The sequence below is a fragment of the Xenopus tropicalis genome, chromosome 5 (genome assembly GCF_000004195.4).
Source record: "Xenopus tropicalis strain Nigerian chromosome 5, UCB_Xtro_10.0, whole genome shotgun sequence".
NCBI classification, from domain to species: Eukaryota; Metazoa; Chordata; class Amphibia; order Anura; family Pipidae; genus Xenopus; species Xenopus tropicalis.
Window position 1 is genome coordinate 26,361,371 of NC_030681.2, and position 27,305 is coordinate 26,388,675.

General features: G+C 40.2%; 1 protein-coding gene across 8 annotated transcripts in view; it reads left to right on the plus strand.

Moving 5' to 3' along the window:
• The window catches only part of plcb4 (phospholipase C beta 4), a 168,490-nt gene that overhangs the window by 96,911 nt on the left and 44,274 nt on the right, over positions 1 to 27,305 (plus strand). For all 8 annotated transcript variants that reach the window (XM_012963848.3, XM_031902883.1, XM_002931736.5 and 5 more), the window contains 13 exons: positions 1,435 to 1,535; positions 4,235 to 4,315; positions 6,414 to 6,473; positions 7,362 to 7,505; positions 13,909 to 13,988; positions 18,068 to 18,121; positions 18,914 to 18,995; positions 19,624 to 19,724; positions 20,205 to 20,262; positions 22,845 to 22,953; positions 23,362 to 23,572; positions 23,961 to 24,054; positions 24,386 to 24,465. In XM_012963848.3, the coding sequence (XP_012819302.1) occupies positions 1,452 to 1,535; positions 4,235 to 4,315; positions 6,414 to 6,473; positions 7,362 to 7,505; positions 13,909 to 13,988; positions 18,068 to 18,121; positions 18,914 to 18,995; positions 19,624 to 19,724; positions 20,205 to 20,262; positions 22,845 to 22,953; positions 23,362 to 23,572; positions 23,961 to 24,054; positions 24,386 to 24,465 (1,238 nt within the window). In that variant the 5' untranslated portion in view covers positions 1,435 to 1,451. Of the gene's footprint in view, positions 1 to 1,434; positions 1,536 to 4,234; positions 4,316 to 6,413; positions 6,474 to 7,361; positions 7,506 to 13,908; positions 13,989 to 18,067; positions 18,122 to 18,913; positions 18,996 to 19,623; positions 19,725 to 20,204; positions 20,263 to 22,844; positions 22,954 to 23,361; positions 23,573 to 23,960; positions 24,055 to 24,385; positions 24,466 to 27,305 lie in introns of those variants that run through there.

Sequence of the window (27,305 nt, forward strand, 5' to 3'; positions counted from 1 at the left end):
AAATGCATTATTATTATATACAGATCCTGCCATTATCTTTCAACTGCCCTTAAAATTGCCGTTTTCCATTTACAAGGATAATAAAAAGAAAAATCTAAGCCTTCCCTGAGCAAGCTTCATCTTCAGCATATGAATTCTGATACCTACTCAGAAGTATTCAGCTCTTTATGCGACATGTTGTGTCTTTAACAGAGAACGCAGTTTGATCAGAGATAAGAATGAGCTGGGCTTTTTTTGGCTGAAAGTGGTTATTGGGCAGTGCTGGGCATTACTAGATTGGTATGGGCAGGAAGCAGGGAGGCTGAAGATAAGCAGATGAGGGGAATGTGCTGGTACGGCTGCTATAAAAGAAACATTCATGCTAAAGCCTCATGTGCCGCTTGTGTACATTCCCACACACACAGAAATGTGTGCAAACACCTCTTCAACTCGGTAGGACTCTCTCGCTTGTTTCTGTTGTCTTATTATCCAGACTGGGGGAAACTTTGTACAACTTCCTTCCTTTTCTGCTCCAGAGCTTGCAATCTACTAATTCTACAAAATGCATTCCCCATGGTGTTAAAGGGCTGGTTGAAGCTAACTTTTATTATGTTGTAGAATGGCTAATTTGTTGCAACTTTTCAATTGCTCTTCAGTTTTTGTATAGTTTTTTAATTATTTGCTTTTTTTTCTGACTGTTTTCAGTTTTCAAAAGGGGGTCACTGACCCAAGCAGCTAAAATCTATTGCTAGTTTTAATGCTGTGTTTTATCTCATGACATTTCTAATTATGTTTTTATATATTTTGTTTACTGTTTAGTGCAAAAAGCACAACAAATAACTTCATATACATTTCTGTTCATTATGCATTATTTGAAGTTAATTGATCAATAAACCTGAATTTTGTAGTAAAATCCTTTATCAGTATTAATATATACATTTCATGTGCCTGATAGAAAGGGAGTCTTGTAGTAACTCTATATCTGTATTTATTGGGGGTTGTAGATAAGGGGAGATGCCCATGGGCTTTGGAGGAACTATGAGCAAAAACTGTAAAAGAAAGGATTGGGGGCAGCAGGTATAGGAGGACAAGATGGTGAAAAGTAAATTTATCAGTGTTATGGAACCTTCAGCCCTCCTTTCTCCTTACTCGCCCCCCCATGATGCCCAGTTACGCCCCAACAATACCCCTATTGCCCCAGCTCTTCCTAAACTTGTTGAAGCTGATAATGGCTAATCCAACATAAGGTTTGTGCAAAATAAATGTCTTTACCCTACAAGTTGACCGATAAATGTGAACTGCTAATTGGATGCTATGGGATACAGGACATGGGCAAAGTTTTTGTATAATGTGCGAATTCTCATAATTTACTTTGCAGAGCCTGACCTGATGCTTTGTCTATGTTATTTGTAAGTTATACATGTAATCGAGCAACCTCTTTGTTTTCTCTTGCAGGCTTTCCTGAAGAAAACATGGCCAAAGTGTATGAATTTAATTGGCAGAAGGCTGTTCCTTCCTTCATGCAAGATGGGGCTGTGTTTGACAGATATGAAGAAGTAAGAGACTGAATCCACTTTTTCCATTTTCATCAGCATCTAAAAGATGTTATTCACTTTTCCAGCTATAATAATATCCTAGAGTGCAGCTTTCTCTGATTGTAGCCATGCTATACTGTAGGTCAGTGCTGTCCAACTTCTGCAGTGCCGAGGGCCGGAATTTCTCTAGCATACATATTGGAGGGCCGCTAATGAAAGCCGGTTTTGACCACTCCCCCTTTTAAACCACACCCACTTCAAACCACACCCATGTTATCACAAGAGCTTTTAAGACCATGCACACATTAATATCAGACTTCATTCAAATTTGAAAGAATTATATTATGTCATATTAAGACATACCCTTAAATTTATATGCCTCTTCCTCCCATGTGGGTATCACAGCAACCCCCAGCACATAATTACACACCTTAGGGACCATTTAATGGCTATATCCAACTGCTAACAAACTCCCAGAATAAACCCTTGCCAGGTTCACCTCCCACAGGCAGCATAGGGCAGGCAGAATATGACACACACAGGTAGTATAGGGCACGCAGAGTATGGCACACATAGGCAGCATAGGGCAGGAAGAGTATGGCACACACAGACAGCATAGGGCAGGAAGAGTATGGCACACAAAGGCAGTACTCTGCCTGCCCTATGTTGCCTGAGTGTGCCATACTCTGCCTGGCCTACTCTGTCTGTGTGTGCCATACTCTACCTGCCCTATGCTTCCTATGTGCCATACTCTGTCTGCCCTACCCTGCCTGTGTGTCATACACACAGGCAGCATAGGGCAGGTAATACATCCAGTGACACAATGCTGGCACTGCTCCTACTGTCTGAGGTGTGAACAGGTAAACAATGTGGGTGATTACAGCCTGAGCCTGAGGTGTGAACACTGCAGGGGGTGAACAATGCAGAAACTAAAAGGTGTGAACAGTACAGGGGATTAAATGTTTAAACAATACAGGGGGATTACAGCCTGAATATGAGGTGAGAGCAATGCAGGGGGCAGTTAATCTCAGTACTGATACCATTTGAATTTTACACAATAGTAAGCCATCAAAGCAGCCAGACAGGTGGGGGGCCACACAGAGGGGGGTGGTTGGACAGCACTGCTGTAGGTAATGGGATTCAGGGGCTGGTCCTGTATTTGTACACCAGGCTTAGGCATGGCAGTGATAAGACTGCTCTGCTTTAAAGTGATACATTTCACAGAATTCTACCCATTAGTTGAGCTAAAAATAATGCATGCAATAGGGTACGGAACTTGTAATCTGTAAATGATGCCTTTGCCAAATCCAAGTTAAATTTCTGTAAATTATAGGGATGTAACTGATCTATCCTGATGTCTGGACAAACCTGTTTCGCTCTTTTTCATGGATCACTAAAGCCTAAAAAAGAATGAGGCTAGAAATGCTGTATTTTATATGCTGGATTCACTGCACTAGGTTGTGTGTTCAGCATTCCAGCAACATACTGAGTACTGAGGTATTCAGTGCTGGTCACAACAGCTCCCCAGAAAGAACATGGGGTCTAATGTGGGCAACTTCAGTACAGAAGCCCAAAACATAAGGTGTAACATTAGTGAGCTACTTCTTTGTTAACATTTAGTTTTCCTTTAAGGCCAGATAAACAGGATTTTAACTGTGGGCCCCAGGGTTTATATCTAGCACTGGGCCCCACAGCTAAATCCTTTTACACTTTATGTTTTGGGCTTTTCTACCAGTCCCAGGACACCAGCAGCCACCGGGTCTGCTGTCTGTACTGTTACGTCCCAGAGTGCTCCCCATTTTGAAACCTCTTTGTCTCGATGTTCTAGAAAACATAACTATAATTAAGACCTGAAATGAAAAAAAAACAATAAGATTCTGTTTCCGCCAGTTCTCTGAGCTCCAAGCCGGTTAGTATTTCGCACTTTTACTTGGCAGGCTTTTCTAAACAAATATTCTTTATTAAAATATCTTAAAGAAATGGTGGCAGGGCATTTTTAAACATTTGTTACTGTTTAATGGGCTGATTAAAATTTACTTCTGACTGGTGCCAAATAGGAAATAATGAAAAAGCCTGACCAAAGGTTGCAGGAAAAGCAGAATGCCCAGAGCCACCCAGCGACTTTATTTAGGGAATAATACGCTCCTTGTTTTACAGGATAAAGATATTAGAAGTCACTGACAACTTTTATTCCCATAAAAAGGCATGAGCAAATGGTGCTTGGCATAGTTGCTGGGGTCCTACGTTTTAGCACTATGTGCATTGAGTTTGTGGTTTCTCCCTGTGGGTACTATGGTTTCTCCCACAATCCAGTAACAAACAGGCAGCTTAATTGGTTCCTGCCAAATCCAACCCTACTGTGTGAATGTCAGGAGTCTCCCTTCTATAAGGCCTGTTTCCTGCTGTCAGTAATTTGCACCCAAAACCTGACTTACCTGCTCCAGTGAAATGCCTTAAGTCGTCACATGAGGTCCTTTCAAAGTAGTGAAGCAGGGAGAACTGCAGGGGGCAGAACAGGGTGAGGCCAGGGCATGGGAGTGTGGCCAAGATGGCCCTGGATCACTTTGCATGTGGGATGGCATCTCTGGGTGACATCATTATGCTCCAAATAGAAGTGATGACATCATCATGCACTGTTTGTTTGGATACGCATTAGAAGTCTGTGTTTTACTCCTGCATATTCTAATTAATCAATATGCCTTTTATCTTCCTTCTAACAGGAGTCTTTTGTGTTTGAACCCAACTGCCTCTTTAAAGTAGATGAATTTGGTTTCTTTCTGACATGGAAAAGTGAAGGAAAGGTATGTAGTCAATGGTAAATAGCTGTTAAGCATATACAAGCCATGCCCAGTGGGGCTTATTTACTGGGTGCTAATGTGCACCCTTGCCATCACAGCAACAATAGAGCTAAGAATCTCCATGAGTAACCCCACCGAGTGATAGTGATCCAGCATCTTGCACGTGGCCATCCCTGGGTGAAAATTAGCAGCTACTTGCATTGCTTTATTTCCAGTCTGCACTTACAGAGATCCATGTGATCGATGAACAAGCTTCTCTGTACTTTTAAGGTGGATTCGGAATGGGGAAAGTGACTTTATTACTGCATGTGTATAAGTTGTGGCATTTAGTGTGATATCTTCTAGCTCTGAAACACCAGAACTGTAGAGAAAGGCAATCCAAGCAAGAGCACTGTGGGAGAATAAGAAGCAGATATTTGCACAGAAACCAGCGCTGTTATTAATTAGATGGAAGAAGATTTCTCTTGTCTGTCTCTGTATATAGAAGAGGAATACAGGGCAGCAATCAGCTGAGCAAAACAAGAAGAAAGGGAAGTGCAGGTGCAGCAATAAATCAGCACCTACTGCTAAATAAACACACAGACCCTACAGGCCTAAATCCCAGTCATTTACTGAGCACTCCCGTAGATATATATCAGCAAAAGGAATCCTGCTCATGTTACAGTGACACTGACATGCACTCACTGTTCCTTAAAGTACCTTATTGAAAGGAAGTACAGGTCCTGTGGGGCTCTAGTTAAGGGGCCATACACACAGAAGTAAATATTTTCAACCCTAGAGCTTATTCACTATCAGAAATGCCTATTTATTAATGTATTTATTGCTGATAACAAGCGAGGAATGCTAATGGGCCAGGTAGGTTTGCCAACTTCCATGGAAAAAATACCAGCTTTCCTATATTTTTACTTTTTTTCCTATCAATAACATTGCCCACAAGCGTTATTTTTACCAGCAAGGGATGTAAAAAACACCAGGTGGCAACCCTAGGTCCAAGCCTGTGAAAACCAATATAGGTCAAACCATCCAGAGTATAGATATGAAGATTTGAGTAGGTAAGAACAGATGGGGAGGGGGGACTTCTTAGACCTATAGAAGAAGCAGACCGCACAGTCTAGGCCCCCCTGTCCCCCATGCACTCCTGCAACCGCAGGGTCTACTTCCTCTATAGCTACGACACTGTGATCACCCTTTCCTGATTTCTGTTCAATCACCCCATTGCTGTTTGTGACTATATCAAAAAGAATAGCTAAATATGACCTGTAGAGGTATATATGCAAGTATAGGATCTCTTATCCAAAAACCTAAAATCTAGCTATCCACAAACCCACAAACCCAAGTTCTAGGATTTTTTTTGCAATTATACCCTTTTTCTCTCAAACAGTACCTTGTACTTGACCCTAACTAAGCTGCATAATAGTGATGTTCAGGTCAACAAAAAAATGATCTGCACCTTACCTCAACCCACCCTCTCCCAACCTGACCCTGCTAGCAGTCATTATTTATATACCTGTGTCTGACTTGCCCATTGCTGACATCACCATAGAGGGCGGGGAAGGCAGAAGAACATATATAAATAAGGCGACAGCAAGTGGCTGGCAGAGCAGTTGGGATCAAGCTAACGTGGGGTGAGCCATGAGCAGAATTTGGTGGACTAAAGATGGCTGCCAAACCCCTGGATCCTATGGGTCAATTCTGCATAAATCCATACCATGACAAAACAATCCTATTGGCTTTATTTCATGTTTAAATGATTTTTAGCAAACTTAAAGTATGATGACCCCACACACCAAGCATTCTAGATAATAGATCCCATACCTATTATTTTACAGGGCACCTACCCCTTGACAATCATACTGTAACATGGTAAAATTGGTGACCCATCAATTTAAGAAACACTTTATACAATTGATGTTTCAAGGCGACCATACACAGGCCAATCAGACAAAGAGCATACAAGGGGCCATGCACGGTATGGCTGCATTTCTGCCGGCCAACATTGCACATCAGCAGATGAAAGGTCCCACACAAATGGATCCATGACAGGAAAACCCATCTTGATATGAAAAAACAATTATAACCTGTTTGTTCTTTTTCTTTATAGGAGGGTCAAGTTCTTGAATGTTCACTCATCAATAGCATACGATATGGAGCAGTACCAAAGGTAACCATACCTAGAACTGAAGTCCATATCATATTGAAACTATTTCCTCCATTTTCAGGAGAATATTTACTCCTGTTTAGGGGATACTTTGCAGATAAGATAAGGTGGCACTGGACAAGCTGTCAGCCTTCTGCGGAAGAGTTAATGCAATGAAACTGTTATAACTTGTGAGCTCTGCATTTCCGGCAAAGGGCCCAGAGTTCCCCCCACCTATGATACAGTCCGGAGTCTCCATGAGGGAAGCCATCGAGTTCATACACATTAATCTCTCACAGGAAAGCAGGGACAAAAACAAGAAAGGCCCAGCGACCTATTGACGTTCCCGGGGAAACTGAACTATCAGACACTAATTTATACAATGGGATACCTTTGGAAGAAAAGCATGTGAATATTCAGTACACTTAGCCTGTTCAACATCAGGATGACAGGAACCCGATTCCTGTGCATCGTCCATACCAATGACTTTTATTGCTACATTTGCTTAAACAGAGGCCTCTATTTACATTCTCATATTTCTTTCTCACATACTTGTTATATACTCCTTAATCTATGGAACATTCACACCTCAATAATTATCTAATCCCCACGCTGCCGGGGGCCTCCCCTGTGCCACCAAAGTAGGTAAAAGCTCATTTCTTCCTGGCAGGATTAATGAAATCCTCAGTCTAGTGGGGGGTGGTCATAAAAGCCATAAATAGATACTAAATTTGCATTAAAAAGACAAAAATGTGTGATTTGTTATGTCCTATTCATAATTAGGTAATCACTGAGAATATTAATTGGGAATTTCTAAGAGCCACTTGAAGGTGACATATTTGTTGCAAAAAGAATATATTTTACTTTTTATTGAATTTTCCTCCAAGTAAATCTGTCTCTGTCTTTATCCAGGACCCGAAAATCCTGTCTGCCCTGGAAGCCGTTGGAAAGGCTGAGCAGGAACTGGATGGCAAGATCCTGTGTGTTTGCTGCGGTACAGATCTGGTGAACATCAGCTTTACTTACATGGTAGCAGAGAGCGCCGAGCTAGCTAAGGTATTCTGCAGCTAAAGCACTTGCTTATGTTCCAGCGCATGGCTTTCTTGGCTCCGCTCACCTCGCTCTGCAGCTTTTGTGCTTGGCAAGGAGCGATTATTACAATAGCAACAATTTACAAAAAGCACAACAAACAGTGTTTATTGAATACATGGGTTCAATTATACGTCAAAGGGAAAGTAAATAGGCCCTTCAGCTTTGCAAACAAGGGCCCTTGTGGCAAATGACGAATTTCCAGGGGAACAAAATATACACAGGGACGGTGCTAAAAATACTCCAGGAAACATACACAGAGCAGGCGTAGTGAGCGGCGTTACAGCTCCCGCACCGCTCGGATACATATTCCCTCACCATTCACTTTCTGAGGCGTGACATTTCCCAAACTGTATATATTACACTTAACAAAGTTTGGAATAGATATGACAAAACTATCCTCTGCTTATGAGTAGTGATAATTTTAAGGGACTTGACCCAAACACAACTTAAGCATTTTGAAAATAAAACTTAATTTCAAGCGACTTTGCAATATACAATAATATTAAGGAGTATTTTGTGCACCAAATTATGTTAGTTTTTGTTAGCAAAGATCTAACCACTACAAGCCACTATTCCATTGTTGAAGACAGTTGAAGACCATCTGCAAAGTTGCTCAGAGCCCATTCATCTCTAACATACTACGTGTTATTTTTAAGGTGCACATCCCCAGTTCCCCACAGGGCTTTCTATTTTTACTCTTGCTTCACAGACTGAAAAGTATTGAGCTTGAGCGTCTTCTGCACTGTAACCTGCTGAATTACTCATGCCATATTCCTATTGATCCGGGTAGCGGAAGCCAGGAATAGCACAGCAGCATTTGCAAATTAGGCTTCATCCTCCCTGATGTAACAGTCTGATATATTATAACTGCAATTATTTGCTGCAGAGGAAATGAGCATTGACACCGTGACCTAGATTTAGCTACGGATGGAACGTTCCTGTGCGCTTTCCTATATGAAAATTACATATTGCTATTTATGTTCCAGGAACATACTTGGGATGTTGATGCTTCTGTACAGCTCTAGGGTATCAATTGCTGTCTGTCCTTTCAGTAGGACAGTGCACATAGCGTGGCCTTTATATAATGGGCACCAAGGCTTGTCAAACTGTCAATACTTTAGTTCAGGGAGGGGCTATGCAAAGCCTTAATTATTAGAGGTAAGGGATGTAGGGAGCCCAATGTATGTCCAGCCGGCAACCCTTGAGACCCCTGCACCCTCAAAAGTTTAGCCTTGCTCTTGGCCTCCCATTTAACCTTAGCCTTGATTGATAAACCTATAAACATTGGCAGTAGGCAGTGTCCCATATACGCAGTGGTCTGTTGAATTAACTTTTATTATGATGCAGACATTGATATTCTAAGATAATTTGCAACTGACCTTCATTTTTTTTTAGTTATTGAGCATTTTGTTTAGCAGCATCTGGTTGCTATGGTCTTATTTACCTTAGTAACCAGGCAGTTGTTTTAATGAGAGATAGAAAGCAATAAAATGTAGCAATAACAATAAAATTGCAGCCTCACAGAGCAGTAGTTTTTGGCTGCTGGGATTAGTGATCTTTGTTTGAAAGCTAAAAAGAGGCAGAAGAGGAAGGCAAATAATTCATAAAGTGTAAAAGTAAATAATGAAGACCAATTGTAAAGTTGCTAGGAATGGGGCATTATATAACATAATAATAATAATAAGTTCACTTAAAGGTGAACTACCTTTTTACTCTTCGGTTTTCCAAAGTCGCACAAAGTTGCCTGCAGGTGGAAAACCGATGTGATGTGTAGGCCTTTCCACCGGCAATTCCCTTTGTTGTAGGTGAGATTAGGAGAGATTAATTGCCCACGGTAGCAGAGGTCACAGGTTTGGATCAGAGGATGATCCGAGGGATTTAGGCACAGGTGGGTGTTAGTAATTTAAAGGCAGGTTAGAGTCAGTTGTGGGTGACAGTTTCCTGACCATCACTATTTTGTGTAATGAATGAGTTATGTCACTTGAGTACTATAAAAAATAATAGATATTCATTCATATAAGGATGCTACTCACCTTTAAATTCCACACAGCTGCCTATTGATGTACAAAGGGAAGCAGCCCCCTGTGGGTAATGGTGATTTTGATCATAACACCCCTTGTGACATAATCGGTAGTTCTTATTTTCATTCTGTGCCTTTGGCACTGCAGGTCACATTTCCATGTAACTGTCCGAGCTGATAGATTTGCGACTCTCTATTGACACCCAGTGGAGGTCTGAATTAAAGCAGCTCTCCTTCTAATACATCATTTTTTAGAAGGATTTATAAAAGTTCTGCAGCTTGTTTCATGCTGGGAATGGTGCCGCTGGCTTTATAGCACTTGGCTGGCAAATTAGTGATATTAATAATGTTCAGAGAAGATATTTCATTGGATCTTTTCATTCTGCAAAGTAAAAGGGTTAAATGGTTTATTGATGATGAGACACCTTCTGTGGGGTATTTGTCTCTCTAAAAAGCCCCATAAATGTTAAATGGAGAAAAAATCACATGTTGTAATCTCATCTGGCTAATTAATCACTTTATTCTAGGGATGTTCTGCTCCCTCCGGTGCCTCCAGCCCCCATACATCTCCCACATAATACATTAATGTACTGCTGGGGTAAAAATAGAGACAGTCATAATGTTCTTTTCCAGGCCTTCCTGAGCAGTAGGGGAGGTATTCTGTTATACTGGGAATACACTATGGGGTATATTTATAAAGCTTTAATGATTAATGACAAAATAAAGTGGTGTAAAATAAACTGCTTAGTTGTACTGCTGAATTGTCTTTAAAGGGGAACCAACACTTAAAGAAGTAAGGTAGAAGTGCTTCACATTTTGTTTTGTGCTTCTGTACCAGCCCAAGGCAACTACAGCCCTTTAGCAGGGAATATCTATGCCCCCAGTAGCCCCCCATCTTGTTTTCTGCTGATTCCTTCACATGCTCTGTGCTGCTGTCCCTTACCTGAGTTTAGGGACCCACTCACAATATACTGTATATATAGAATATAAAAGTCACCATACAAAGCTGATTAGTAATTAATTGAGATTTTCATTACATGGCAGCTCAGAAACCAGTGCAATTAGCACCACAATTTAATGAAGCTTTTTTGGCATTCAAAATTAGTTTCCTCCTACAGGCAACTTTGTGCTACCTTTTGCGGTCCATTAACTTGCTCTGTTGGCCATCAGCCTTAAGGTGGCCATACACGCGCCGATAATATTGTACGAAACCTTGTTTCGTACGATATTCGGTGCGTGTATGGTATGTCGGCGAGTCGACCGATATCGCAGGAAGCTGCTGATATCGGTCGACTCGCCGATCGGACCAGTTTGAAAATTTTGATCGGGCGCCATAGAAGGCGCCTGACCAAAATTTCCCTTCAGCGCTGAATCGGCAGAAGGAGGTAGAAATCCTATTGTTTCTACCTCCTTACCTGCCGATTCAGCCCTGAATGGTGTGTGGCGGATCTGACGATGTTTTTAACCTACCTTGTGCCTGCACCCGAATGAATGGAATACGCTCAGGTGCAGGCACATGTAGCCGATATCCACCAAAAAACGCAAGACTTCATATATAAGACAGATATCGGCTACATGTGCCTGCACCTGAGCGCATTCCATGCATTCGGGGGCAGGCACAGGTAGGAGAATATGGCGCTATTTTCGGCAAGTGTTTTTCGGCAAGTGTTTTTCGGCTTGCCGAAAATATACGCCATATGCCTGGTGTGGCATCAGCCCAAGGCTGGTGCAGTAAGTTCAGTATAAATGCAGGTTAACACTACGCATTGCAATCATAGAAAATTCCACAAATATCTCTAGGGGGCCCATTTATTTACTCACGAACCGGCCGAATGCGTCCGATTGCGTTTTTTTTCGTAATGATCGGAATTTGGCGATTTTTTCGGAAAATTATAGCAACTTTTTCGTTGCCATCCGAATGTTGTGTAAAACCTGGCGATTTTTTCGTAGCGTTAAAACTTGCGCGAAAAGTCGCGCCTTTTTCGTAGGCATTCTGAAAGTTGCGCAAAATGTTGCGATTTTTTTGTAGCGTTCGGATTCATTCAAGCTTCAGTATGGTGACTTTTCTTGGGCCAGGTTGGAGCTGCAGGGTGCCATTGAGTCCTATGGGAGGCTTCCAAAATCATGCTAAGTCTGAAAGTTTCGGCCGCCGCTTACGAGCGCTCAATGCGAAAAAGTCGCGTCAAGATACGAGCGAATCGTAATGGCTACGAAAAACTCACAATTTTTCGCGAAAATCGTATTGGTAACGAAAAAGTCGCGACAATTTCCGAAAAGTCGTAAAGGCGCAGAAAAAAACGCAAAAAATACGAAAAAGACGCAAAATGTTCGTTTTCCAATCGGAATTTTTCCCAATTCGGATTCGAATTCGTGTCTTAGTAAATCAGCCCCTAGATGTATAAAGGTGTGCCTTTGCAGGGGAGATATGATAACTCCCTATCCTGCATGTTCAAGGTTGCATATGACTGTTTAATATTCTGTTTATTCCCACTTCCCTGTCGGAGCTTCTGTCTTGCTGTAGAATGGCTGGGACACAAATATAATATATTTATATATAATGTGTATTGAATTTAATTTATCTAATTTCAATAATCATCTAAGCTTGCCCAGCAGCCCTATAGCATGGGTATATTTATTATAATTAATATTTTCCATGACTTTAGTTTCCCTTTAGTTCTACCACAAGTTAATCAGTAACATCTGGTGCTTTTTTTTTCCTGTGGTCGGATAAGATGAGATCATTCTATTCCCTTACACCTTTCAGATTGGAATGTCAGACCCCGTCACAGTAAATCCGTCAGTGCTGATCGCTCTTTTAACTATGCAAAGTTTTTCTGTCAAAAGAGCGGTTTCCGTGTCAGTAATGAACGCTGGGTGTCAGGGGTTCATGTCGGGTCACGGCCAGCCGATTACTGTCGTCGTTAGGAATCTGAATGCAGCAATTAGAGGGGAAAGCGAGACAGTAATAGCGAAAAGGTTCATGTTGTTCGTTCATTATTTATACATTTCTTCCTTGATGTTATTTCTGCAATTCAGCCAAGTGTGAAATGGATTAATAATAAGTGTGAATGTAGCCAATTTATTGGACAAACCTGAAAAGCAAATTGAAATCAAGCACTTAACACAAAGGCGTGGATTAGAAGAAGGCAGGGTGCTGAAGGAGAGCGAAAGTCACGCAGATGCCCCCAGGGCTGCCATCAGTGATCATGGTGCCCCATAAACCTAAAAAAGCAGGGCCCTTCACCCAGAATTCCCCGATTATTAGCCCACTAGTTACATTGGCCAAATCTATTGCAATGGGGCCTCCTTCATGCCCAGAGATGATCACACAGCTTGGTTGAACATTGAGCAACATTAGTTATTTACAGTATATTATATATATATTTATATATAACATTAGTTGTTATTTTCTGTGTTGATACACAGGGGTTGTGACTATGTTCCTGCATTCCTTGTTCTATGTGCTTTGCTTGCAGACTGTACATGGTCAACAAAGTTTTAAATGTTATCATTGTTTTCCAGGTTAAAAGTATTTATATATATTATTAGCATTATTATGCTATCAATCACATATTCCACAGTGCTGTACAGAGATTTTACTTCATTCACACCAAACTCTGCCGCAGTGGAGCTTACAATCTAAGGTCTCCATCTCTATTAAACACTCAAGGTCAATTTTATCAGGAGCCAATTAACCTGCCTGTATATTTTTGTGGTGCGGGGAGGAATCTACTGTACCCAGAGGAAATTCACACAATACACACAGTTGTTAATGTGTTCTTTATTCACTGATTGTCCTTAAAAGAGATTACAGGTATGGGATCCATTATCCGGAAAGCCATTATCCAGAAAGTTCCGGATTATGGAAGGTCCTTCTCCCTTAGACTTGAAATTTTAAAAATGATTTCCTTTTTCTCTGTAGTAATAAAATAGTACCATGTGCTTAATCCTAATTAAGGTATAATTAATCCTCATTGGTAGCAAAACAATCCTATTAAGTTTAATGAATGTTTAAATTACTTTTTTTTAGCAGACAGAAAGTATGGAGATCCAAATTACAGAAAGATCCCTTATCCGGAAAACCCCAGGTCCTGAGATTTCTGGATAACAGGTCTTATACCTGTATAAATGTGTTAGTGAGCGGTAGATGATATATCTGTCAGTATTTATTTATGCTGTAACTTTAGTCATTTCAGTCACCCCATATGTATAAAGCTGTAGATAATTACCAAAAAATACAGTATATTGTATCATTTCCATTGTAAAGTAACATGTAAGTAGTCTTGCTTTGCCTGTATGTGTAGTGTATATTTCCTTATATGTACCGTGTGTTTGTCTGTCTTTCAGCAATGGGTAGAAGGGCTAAAATCTATCACGCATAATTTTAGAGCCAACAACGTCAGCCCAATGACATGTCTCAAAAAACAGTAAGTGTCATTTTTTGTGTCTTGTTTCCTGTTTGTTTTTTACTATTTAATTTGCAAGGTCAGTCTGTTATAAAGTACAGTCGATGCTTAGTGGCAAGGGCAACATACAAATGCTGTGGTTCTCATTCTTCTTTTACATACAGTAAAGTCTCTTATGTTCTGGCGCTTCCCACTGATTGGCAGCTCTGTTCCTGTTTGCCCGTCCTGCTTCTAAACTATCCCATTACATCTGTCAATATACACATTTTTAAACCATAACATATATATATATATATATATGATATAATAATGGCTGGCCAGCTTTCTTTGAAAATTCTCTCATATAACCTATATAAGGGTTTTTTTGGGGCTTTATTAGTTTCAGCTTGAATAGACAAATGTTTTTCAAACAGGTTTTTTTACCTATTTTTGTGTTATGTATAATGCTGCACATTTTCATGGTTTATAAACAGTCCACCTAGTTATATAGTTATGTGCATGTGAGCAACTTTGTGGGATTTGCTGATAAATTGATTTCCTATAAACCTGGCACCTAGTTATTGTACACAGGCTTTGTCTAGAAAAATAGGTTGTTTTTGCTTGATGACTTGATGAAAATCATATATTTGGAACAATTTAAGCAAGCCTCAGTGTTCTCTAAACATAATGGAGAGCTTGAGGTAAGAGAGGGTTGGCAATGACAGTTTGCAGAATGGGTGAGGAGCTGACCAAGGGGGTCTTCCTGCAACATTTTCCCAAAATTCCAAGCATGAATTTAATAGCTTGGAGGCTACTAGGAGGGAGCTTTACAAGTTTCTGGGTTGGCCAAAGAAAGGAGTTTGGCTGTGTGGGGGCCAAGGAGAGATGCTCGATAAAGGTCCATTTGGAGGTAGGTTTATAAATTGTCCAGGCCAGAATCTGGTGTATAATATAATAATATTTGTAATATTTTTGTATGTCAGTTACTGCCAGTCTGGTTGGGATTTATTAGATAACATGACTGCTTTAGGGACACTGTGTCTGGATTTAGCCCAATACACCTTCTGCCAATCCCTGACTCAGGGGTCCCCAACCTTTTTACCTGTGAGCAACATTTAAATGTACAAAATGTTGGGAAGCAACGCATGCATGAAAAAATTTCATGACCAATAAGGGCTCTGATTGGTTATTTGATGACTGGCAAGCTCTGCTTGACAGTACACATGGTCTTTATGCCTCTGAATCTTGTCTTTAAGTCAGAAATTCAAAAATGAAAACCTGCTTTGAGGCCACTTGGAGCAACATTAGAGGGGTTGGTGAGCAACATGTTACCCCTGAGCCAGTGGTTATGGATCCCTGCCTTAGAGTGTGGCTTGGTACTGTAATAGGTAGGCAGGGTAAGATTGCCATTTTCAATGTAGCGCTTTAATGTTTTAATCAATGGGTAGAAGTTGTGTTTTTAGAGGTAAAGTAGGACTTGGTCAGATTGATCCCCAAATATTTCATGGTGTGGTCCTTCTGTTTGTAATGAAATCTAGATTTTATGGTTTCTCATATATTTAGAGGTACATTTAGGGAAAGAGCCTCTGTCTTCTGGATATTTAGTTTGTATCCAGAGACGAGGCTATAAAGGATGATTAAGTTGTGGAGGTTTTGCAAGGAAACCATAGGGTTTTTAATAGATCATCAGCAAACAGTAAGAAGTGTAACCAGGTGTGGGGTCAGGACAGCAGAGATCTTTAATCTTTTATAATAGGCAAGGGGATTTTTTTGTTGCAGAGACATCTTCCTCTTGGTTATGGGTACATTTAGAGCTTCCAACTTTAGTTGTGTGAGGATGGTATGTACATTATTTTGTATAAAGATTTTCCTCTGAGGTTCAATGGATTCCCTGTGTGCCTGGGGTTGGTTATCCATATTTTAAAGATTATTATAGTAGTCTCTAAAGGCTTCCGCCTATGCTCTTAGTACACCATTTCCCCTGGTAGTGGGAGACCTTAGTCTCTCAGGAAATGGATCCATTTTTTATATGATGATAATAATTACAATATATAAAGATTTTTTTTTTTAATAAAAAAAATTGAGAAATTATTAGACACAGAAAGTTATGTAACTTAAGTAAGGGGGGGGCGTATTCCAGAAGGATTGCCAGCAGTTGCACATCTGCTGGCAGTTGTCATATCTGAAACTTTGCTGAGAGAAGTTTTTAATGAATTGACTCATTTATCAAAGCAACGTCTCGTGCTAGTTCATCAGTACGTGTTGGGCTGCTTTGAGCAGTGAAATGTCTTTCTGGCCTGTGATACTGCTCAGTGTATACGGGAAAGTATTTGAGGAAAATCAATTGTTAAATGTGAAACCACCATCAGTGCTTTACCGAGTGGCAAATTTAAGGAGGGTCATTAAAGCGACCCCACTGTGTATATAATAATTTTGTGTTCACAGATATCTGAGCAGGGGCTATAAATAGCTAACACACAATCCACAACATACTGTGGAGGTAGAATGTTGATCCAGGGGTGCCCCCTCTACATTTAGTGATGCAGTACAGAGTATTGATTGGTGCATGCTTGCCAGGATTAAGGCGAGTTGATTGTAGATAGACTCAGGATAATGTGTATTTGTGGATGCCCTCTCCACCTTTCTAAACCCTATGGGCTTCCTCTCTGAGAACACCAATAGAAATCCATAGCGTTCTGAAAGAGCTGTGATCCATTGATATAATGAGGGGCACTAAAAAGTATCAGCAGCTTTGCCTTTTGCTTTTCAGGGGAAAAAGTCATCTGACAGAAGTGGTGTAACTGATGGTTTTGCTTTTTTATCTTGTATTGTACGTACTATATGTTGCTCATTCTGAATGGCCTTCAAAAACCCCCAACAAACCCAGCGAGTGCTTTTATCAGACCCCTAGCAACAGCGCCCAGCTAAATAGAGATAACATTTTTTTATGCCAAGGACACTAATTCTTTCACAGCATAAACACATAGATTGAAAAGAGTGTCATACAAATATTAAATTCTATAAAACCGGGCATTTAAGGTTAAACCAGCCATGCTCTTGTGCATTGTTACCTCTGCTTACAATTTCATCTCGTTTCAATGGATACAAAAACTCAATAAAAGCTTTATTTTTTTCTTTATTTGTATTTTTTTGTAGTTAGGATCTTTATATTAACCAACCAAGAATGTACTCACTAAAGGTCATACTTGTTCTGTAATTTGCTTTGCTTTTACGGATAACGTGAAATAGAGCGGTTATGAGGGGTCGTTTACTGACACCCTGGGCGCAAATGCAAGAGAACAAAGGCGTGCAAAAGTGCAGGCCTTAGTGCGCATTTAAAAAGTACATGCATCTAGGCCATTGGTTTTTGGACATATTTGCCTCAGGCTCCATATTGAGACCAATTATGTTTGTCAGGGCCAATGTGCTTGTGTGGCCAGCACACAGATTGTGGTGCCACAAAGAATTTTCTGCAAAAAATGCAAAATGTTGTATTTATTCTGACCTGAGCACATGGGTTGGACTGGGGGTGCAGCTGCAGGGGCCCTGCACCTCCCCAAGGAAGTCTCATCTCCCACCCAACCCCCCCAGCATGCATACTTAGGTGTATTGGAAGTGGGGCACTCAGCAATCTAACCCTGCACAAGTATAAAATGTGACACAAAATCATTTTTTTGCTACCATTTAGCTATAGTTCCAAGAAAATCTCAGACATGAGACTGTGTTCTCCCACAGACCTCACCCTGGCTGACCTTCACGCTGGCTTTTCAGGGGTATTTAGGAGAGCAAATAGGCATTCTCCCCAAATCTCACCCCAACTGCTCTTGAGGCTGGGCCCCCAAATCAAGGTTATTAGTTCCCCTAGGGCAGCAGTTCTCAACCTGTGATTATCTTGATAAGTGCTGTTCAGCTTCATTAATGAACATGTTGGGAAGTTGTACTAGCACATTGAGAGAATCACAGTCTCACAGCATTCTTTTTAGTCTGTTATTTTCTAGATTGGGGTTTGTGAAAGGTAAATCAAAATTCAAATACATTTTTATTTAGTTTGAATATCTTACAGTTCCCTGCAAAAACTGGTATAAATTATATTAATTACACTTTTTGTTTCTCCCCACCAGCTGGATGAAATTGACATTTTTAACAAACATCAGTGGAAAGATCCCAGTAAGGAGGTAACTGAACAGCTGACAGTCTTGACTTGGAATACTTGTAATAAAAGTGTCCGGATTTGCCCCAGGCCTAGTAGTACATGGCATGTAATCAAAAACAGCATTTACTAGTCAGTTGTTTAAAGGCAAAACCCCATTGGCCATTGGTGGCTAGACAGTTTAAATTTTGTTACTTTATTAACCCATATGACTCCAGATAGGGTTTATTTAATAAATGGGGCAACATTGGCACCTGTTTTACTTCCCAGTGCCATTCAATAATTTGTTTCCTCCCAAACAGGTGACTAGCAAATGCTCCATGCTGATTTGTTACAGTGAAACACTGTACATTGTGGAAAGGTTGAGCTTTTTAATACACCTCGTTATATGTGTATAACGGAAAAGAAGGTGAAAATGTGCAAAAATTATTTTATACCACTGTAGAATGTATAGATATTATTATTATTACAGCAAATTATAATACTTTGATGCCTCTTTAAAAAATATTTGGTTATAAGTAGCTGAATTGCCAATAGCATGTATTTACTAACAGGAGGGAATGCTGAGAAATATACCCCCATATGTAATAAAAGGCACAAAGTTTTCCTGGGTGTAGTATCCTATAACAACCAATGAAATGTTGGTTTTAAACAGATGACCAGTAAATGCTTGCTGATGATTGGTGATAAGAACCTGCATGGTAGGCATTCTACTCGTGATGTAGTTCTCTGTACCTACAGATGCTCTTGGGCTCCTAGTAATAATTAAAACACCATGTAAGACTTAATCTATATATTTTCTCTTCTCTCCTTTTAGTATTACAAGAACATTTGCATCAGGAAAAACAGAAAAAGTCATCTTTCAAGCACTTAAAGAGTTAGGCCTTCCCAGTGGAAAGGTATGTGTAGGCATGCATGTTAAATTGCTTTTCCAATTTGTTGTGAAGCACAGTACAGAACCCCCAAGGCATATCTATAGAGAGAGGATGCAAGTATTGGAAATAATTTTCCCAATAGAGCTCTGCCTCAGTTTGTATACGTCACATAGATATATAGGGGCCCTTGTGATCCCCATCTGCGGTTTCTAACATTTAGTAGAGTGGTCCCATTTCTTGCATTTTACCTTGCCTTTCAAACCAGCCCAATAGATATCTGTTCAATTCCCAACCACATATTTGTTGGGCAGGCTGTGGTTTTGGCCTCATACAGCACAGCAGGGAGTGGCCAATCCAGCAGCTTTTGTCAGCTGGTGTGTTTGCCAAAATTGGTACGTTATTATTAATCCTATACATTTGTATGGTTAAAGACATTCTAGGTTCAGGGGCATGGGTATGTTAGAGTTCTGTTTTTTGTTTAGGCCAGCTGCGATGCAGCTGCCACCCTGAGCTTGCCCTTGGACATAAGGCATTTTTCCCCTAAAGAATCAGAAAACTATATAAAATAATAAAAGGGGGAATACTTTTAATTACCCTGTTTATATATTTTCTAGGCACAAATATATATTTTTCTATTTCTTGCTTTACACAGAACGATGAAATTGAACCATCGGCCTTCACCTTTGATAAGTTTTATGAGCTCACGCAAAAGATCTGCCCCCGCACCGACACAGAGGAACTATTTAAAAAAATGTAAGTTTCCTTATAGCCAATTACCCACATTCCTTTCTCTGTATGATTTAGGCTGTTCTCCTTTCCAAATATATGTATGCAGCACACACACATATATTTGCATTACATGCTTTATTTACTAGCTCCGGAGAACATATTAACCCCTGGGACAGAACATTTGCTTTCTTCCTCGGAACATGAGCAGAAACACTTCCTTTTACACCTGATTAATGTTCTTGTTGTGCACCGGCCTTTACTAACCCTGTACAGATTAACTTGCTTGGTTAGACATTAACATTCTACATAACCTATGTTGTTATCTCACAGAAACACCAGGCTTTAGTTATATCAAGCAATAACAGCCTTCTCGAACAAGTCTTAAGATTTATCACATATTAAGATATATATATATATATATTCCATATGTCGTAAATTCAGATTGTGAATTCTATTTTCCATATACTTGAGAACTTACCTTTTTTCTAATAAATTTCTTTTCAGCAATGGAGACAAATCTGATTATTTAACGGTAGACCAATTAGTGAGCTTTCTAAATGAAGTAAGCTTTTTCATACATTAACTTCTATTATAGTCTGTCTGCCGTGGCTTCCCCTCTCCAGCCCTTCCCATTGCATGTCTCATACAATCAGTTTGCTTTGCCTCTGATCCGCTGGGATTCCTACTATGGGTGCATCTAGGTGCTGCCAATAAAACGCTCCCTCATATCTTCCTCTGCTTTCTACATGTCTGCTTTTCCAGTTTGCTTTCGTGATCCTGTGTGTGAAATTGTCTTGCTCTTATTGGGCATTTTTTTTATATAGATGTTTGTTGCATTATGGGTATACAATATGTCTCTGTAACATATGATGCCATGGTCTTTGCATTGTAAAAATCCCACTGTTTCCCACCATAACAAATGCCTTAAGTTAAGTAGTGTTAAATACTGCTTCTTCCGTTTTTCACATTTATAATGAAAGCTTTTATTTAATATGTAATTGTTTACATAACTATTAATGCCGCAGTGTCCAATGCAGAAGAACATTGGAGGATGCAAATGTAGAACCAGTTTAGCCATGTGTTGTAAGAGCGATTACTGTAGATTCCCTAAAGTGTGTGCAGATAGAGCACGCCTGATTAGGGGGCCATTCACCCACCTCAGTAAACGTCAGAATCAATGCATATTTTCCTTAAGATGCGGCCATATAGACAACAACGACAAAACTGTTGTCTTATGGACTGGAGCTACCTCATGCCTGGCTGATACCCAGACGCATCTCTTATTTACCTCTACTACCTGTGTCTATAAATGTGTATGCTCACCACCCTTAGACATCCATGAAACCTGCATTCAGGTAACAACTAATGGAAGGCACTCATCAAGTAAGCTTTATCTGAAAGGTCCATGTAAATACAGCCATAAACACTTACAGAACTGCTGCTCTGAGTCCTCTGTGAAAATAAACACAAGATTTCTTTCCTTTTATTCTGTATACATTATCATATCAAGCCTGCTCAGTTTGCTTCTCTTTGTGATATTAAGTTGGAGTATGTCCCCATGGAGTAGTAACCACTATTACAAGCTTATAGGTGCTAGGTTTAAATGCCCTATCTTTATGGTTTGTTGCTTGTATGGAAGTCATATGGAAGGGCCATACAGGCCATCAACATGTGTTTCAACTGTTAGAAGGGAATAGGTCTTGTGCTAAGAGTAGCAATGGTAACTGATCTCATGAGAGATAAGGAGATTAGAGCCCAACACACTAAATGCAACAATGGTGCTTAACCTATTTGTTCTGCCACATTGTGTGAACAAATAGATAACTTTTCTGGTGCAGAAGCCTCAAAATGTTAGCTATGTCTTTCACACTCTATGGCCAAATAAATGGGCTAAGTACCACTATAGAATTTCCGTGTGTGTGGCTCCAATCTCAATCACTGTTGTGTCTTTTTACTCCTTACCGGGCATCTAGGGAGCTTTTGCACCACGATTATCTTCCTTATCTAATAGTGTGTGGTTACTGTTCTTTAAGGGTCATGGCATTGGCCACTTTCTGTTTCTGGATCTTGTGGATCTCACCTTGTCTGTGAATTTTTTTCTCACCTAGTTAGTAGTAGAAAATCAAAGCCTGCTAGCGCCTCAGTGGATTTCCCACCCAATATCAAACATTTTTGGGCAGAGACACTGGTTGTAGTGGGTCTGTGGACTGTGGCAAACTTTACCTAACAACCTACACAGCTCCACATAGTATTATCTGTATTATATTAGAAACAAAAACGTTGTTCATTGTAGTTGCTGGCTTATTTGAATTATCTGAACTGCTCACAGCAGCCTCTAAGCCATGAGGAATTGATGCATACATGTGTGCATGGTCATACCCTTGCCAAGCTTGGCAGGCATCAAAATCATGATTCTGCTCAGAATTTTATAGCTTCAAGACAGAACCTCATGTTGCATGCTGACTGTTTTTCATTAACTTTTTAATTTTATCACCTTAAGAACCGGTGTATATTTACTTCCTTTACCCAGTTTAAAAAGGCTACAAAATAATAGTAAGTTTGCCAATAAATGCCAACAACAAGTCAGTTCATTCTTATCAATAAGAATTGCCTTTAGTATGATGCACACACATTGATATTTCACAGTTAGCCTTTTTTTTTTTAATGCCATTTGGTTTTTATTCATATGCACCGGCAATTAATTGACTGAAAGTAAGGAGAAGATACAAATATTATTCCAGTAACAAGAACGAAAGACCAATTTCTGAATCCAATTCGTTTTCCTCTCACAGGGGCTCATTAGAACAAATTTGCACCTGGGCAGTAACCAAGTTGCCATGGGTTACTGCCCAGGTGTAAATTTTTCCCAGTGTTTATAAAGAACAATGAAAGCAAACGTGATCAGTGCCATTTCTTTAAAAAATCCTGTTACATTTGTTTTGATACAAAAGACAAGAGAAATTAATGATAGGCTTGTTTAATAACTTGTAGACCGTGTGGTGTGTTTTAAAAGGAGCGCTGCTATCATTGTGTTATTCCGCTAAAAGGTACAGTTTTATTGAAGCAGACTGTGGGCCTTAATGCATTCACAAAGGGATAAATGATTATAATCTTTTGTTGAACTCTGTTGTGTTTCAAACATAGCATCAGCGAGATCCTCGTCTCAACGAGATTCTCTTCCCATTCTTTGATGCCAAAAGGGCCATGCAGATAATTGAAACCTATGAACCAGATGAAGAGCTGAAGAAAGCAGGTAGGAGCAAGTGGATCATCTTGCCTGTGTCTACATAGCAATCAAATGTCCTTATTCATATAGGAGTTGTAAGACCTGAGTTGAACTACAACCCCCAGAAGCCTAAGATGCCCTGTAGGTGGTTCTGGCAACAGAAAGAAGGTCACACATTGATATCCCCGACGTAAGCCGTAGGGACCATTTAGCAATTAGTACACAGATTAAAAATGTCATTTGTACCAAGAACATTTCCAGCCTGAGGATTGTTTCTCTTTCCATGTAATGCTTGATAAAGCAATTAAACTTTTTTCCTGAGCAGTTGCTACTGGGAAAACTTCTGGTGTTTTTTAGTGATTGAAATAATGCAAACAGATACAGCTGTATGTATTCCCTTCTAGTATCCCCTTCTAAACCTTTTCTCTCTTGCAGGTCAGATATCAAGTCATGGCTTTTGCAGGTATCTGATGTCAGATGAAAATGCCCCTGTCTTCCTGGACCGCTTAGAACTCTACCAAGAAATGGAACATCCCTTGGCGCATTACTTTATCAGTTCCTCCCACAACACGTACCTCACTGGGAGACAGTTTGGTGGAAAATCATCAGTGGAGATGTACAGACAGGTCCTGCTGGCCGGATGCAGGTTGGCAATTTTATGAAATTTCTTGAGATGAATAAAGACTTGAAGAACCCAAGCCCTAGCCAGTCAAACTCTTATTGATGCACAGATTGCACAGTTTGCTCCACTTCTAGTAAATCCATAGCAGCCAGTCAGCAGGTAGCATTTACTGGCTGCGTGGAACAACATCGTCAACTATTAAGTATGATTAGGGGAATTATAACATTATCAATTTTTATTTTGCCGTTATATATTTTTTCCCCTGCTGCTTTGACCCCCTTGGTTCTTTGAAGGTCACTTCCATAGCCCTCCTATTGTGTTTTAATCTTCTAACAAAAAAAAAAAACAGAAGGGACGTGTCACAGCTGGGCAGGGGCATGGGTATAACACTCCATATTGTCTGTGTTACAAGGTGCGTTGAACTGGATTGCTGGGATGGAAAAGGGGAAGATCAGGAGCCAATAATAACGCATGGGAAAGCAATGTGTACCGACATCCTTTTTAAGGTGAGTCTGTTTATAAGGTTACATGGAATAAGCTCTACTTTTTGTTCTATGTCATTACATACCCCCATATATTTGTAACTTACCCAGTATGTGTTAGTGTTTCTTTAACTAGGCTTTAAACTATTGTGTTTATTTTCTGAATTTGATCTGGACAAACTAATGTTTATTATTGGTATTTATTATGAATTCCCCTTAAATGGGAGATTTTAATGGTTAATATCGATTGGGTTGGAATTCCTTTTATATTTTGACTCATTTTGAGGTGTTTATCTTTACCACTTGCTATTAGTGTTTTTTCCTCTGTAACCAATGTCTCCTGTCTAATCTCTAGGATGTAATCCAGGCCATCAAAGACACCGCATTTGTCACATCAGAATATCCAGTGATCCTTTCCTTTGAGAACCACTGCAGGTACAGTTTCATTCCCTCTCATTCTAGCCAAGGCAACCATTTCTGGAATTTGTGTGAATATGTTGCATAAGGCAATTGTTATAAGGCAAACCCACAGATCAGATTGGATTTATTGAAAGTATTCTGCAACTATTATAGGGCTGATTTACATCTGCAAAGGCAAATGCGCTCCCACACTTTTCCCTGCAGTCAGTTGCACGTTAAACCCATCAAAATGCACTCTTTGCATTTCCACATATTTTCCATTCAATCTTGTGTTTTATTCCAAATCAGGTGCTGCTGCGCCAATTGGTGCAGTGGGATTCTGAAGTTACCGCCACCTCCTGACAAGGTGGTAGCTACAGGATTCCCTTTGCACCCAGCACACTTGCCCCTAAAGAACGGGTGCAGATGTCATTCACATGCTAAACACCGGAAAGACAAACTTCCGCGCAGTGGCACCTGATTTGCAACAAACTACGCCCGCAGTTGCAGTGTTTTTGGTGTATGGCATGCAGTTGGGCCAGGCACATTGCAATTGCATCAGGCACTCGCCCACCCCTTGAAAAGTATGTGAATATGGCATATACACAAAAACTGCCAAGTGGAATCATTCTCCCAGATATGCAACTTGCGTTGTAATTGCATGTTTAGCACTCCAGTAAATCTCTTACTGAGCATGTATACGCCCTGGGTAGCTAATATAATGGCACATTTGCTCAAGTTAATAGGAATTAGTGATGGGGCATAAATAGTGTAGCTGATTTACCTTCCTGTTTATTCTGTTTGCCAAATAAATTATTCCTGGTCTGTATGAGAGGGCTTTTCCAACATGTTTTAGGTGCTGTTGTACATTCAGTCACATACGGCACTACTCTGACGTTCCTTGTTTTTCTTGCTCTTCACACCATCTGATCTCAGCAGTCTCGTGCCCATGGCTACAGGTACGAGTTGTACGGCACTGCAGTGGAGATCAGATACTGTGAGGGTGACATCAGGTAAGGGGCCCAAAGACAAGTGAGCCTTAAGTTAGGAAAACCTTGCACAGGAACTGTACCTGCCTTTTGCACTTGTTTATTTGTTAAGCCAACGATAGTGTTATAATGATGAATTACTGCAGAAAGGATCCAGCTTGACCAGTGTGCCTTTATGGGACAAGATGCAGTGATGATGCACACTGATGCACCACTGAAAATAGGCGCAGCCTATAACTGTGATTTTTCCCATGCCTTATAATTGCTTATATAAAATAGCCCTCTCTGGGTAAATATTTCAGTATTTCTCCATTGCAAGTGACAAAGCAACACAAATGTATTTGCACAGTCCCATTATTTTTGTTTCGGCTTGTCGCATACAAGTATCATTTTGTAATTCTCCCACCAGGATACAGACCCCGGGACCCACCACACAAATTGATTTTATTACTGTACTACTTCAGCCTTATGCTTGTTTCCTTGGGGGAAGTCATTCAGGTTGTCACAATAGTTACCTGCACCATGGGCAAAATAGGCTCCTAATGAACCAGCAATTGGAAACTTCCAGCTGGCAAGTGGCATCAGTGCCTAGTTTGCACTACAACAAATCAATGCTAGATTAAAGCAGATCTGAAATAAAGCTAATAAAATAAAGAAAGATAAATAGAAATTGATCAGAGAAATAGAGGGACGGATCATGGGCGTCCGCAGAAAATTTTCCAAGGGGGGGCAAGTAAGCTAGCATCATCCTGCAACAGATAAATATATATATATTTATTTTTTTTTGCAGGATGATACTAGGGGAGGCTAAATATGGCCCATACACAGACTGACCTACAGCTAATGTGACACTTAGTGGATTCGCTGCTGACGTAAAAAGTTAACCTCCCAACTACCTCTTGCCGTTCCCACTGACTCCCAGGGATACTGTACAAAAGTGCGGGTGGGGGTACTTTTTTTTTTACCCTAAAATGTTTAGTATGTAAAAGTATTCATACGCGCACTTCTGTGAGGGGATCTGCAAACATTTGTGTTTGTGATCAGTTCGCTTAAAGGGGTAGTTCGCATTCGAATTCACTTTTATTTTTAATGGTTTTTCAGTTATTTAGCTTTTTGTTCAGCAGCTCTCCATTTGGTATTTCAGCAGCTATCTGGTTGCTAGGGTCTTATTTACCCTAGCAACCAGGTAGTGATTTAAACAAGAGATGGGAATATGAATAGTTAAGGGGCCTACTTGGAAAAATAAGTAATACAAAATTATAATAATAATAAAATTGTAGCCTCACAGAGCAATATTTTTTGGCCCCCATTTGAAATCTGTATAGAGGCAGAAGAGAAAGGCAAATTATTCAAAAAAATTAATTAGGAAGACCAATTGCAAAGTTGCTAGGAATAGGCCATTTTATAACATACTAAAGGTTAATTTAAAGGGAACCTCCCCTTTAGATGTGTTAATGTTAGTTTTATAGCAAGAAAGGCAGTGGGTACTGACTCCCCATTATATACAGTGAGACGCAGTCCGTATTTACAAACCCAGCACATTATATACAGTGAGAAGCAGTGGGTACAGATGGCAGATATTCAGGCCCTGGCACTATAACACTGGCACTGATACACAACATTGGCCCCACTGTAACTTACTATAAATGAACAAAACAATGACAAAAAAAAAAAAAAATAGTAAGTGCAAAAAACAACAACACAACACGTGCCTGGGTATAGTGCCTGGGTATAGTACCTGGGTATAGTGCCTGGGTATAGTGCCTGGGTATAGTGCCTGGGTATAGTGCCTGGGTATAGTGCCTGGGTATAGTGCCTGGGTATAGTGCCTGGGTATAGTACCTGGGTATAGTGCCTGGGTATAGTGCCTGGGTATAGTGCCTGGGT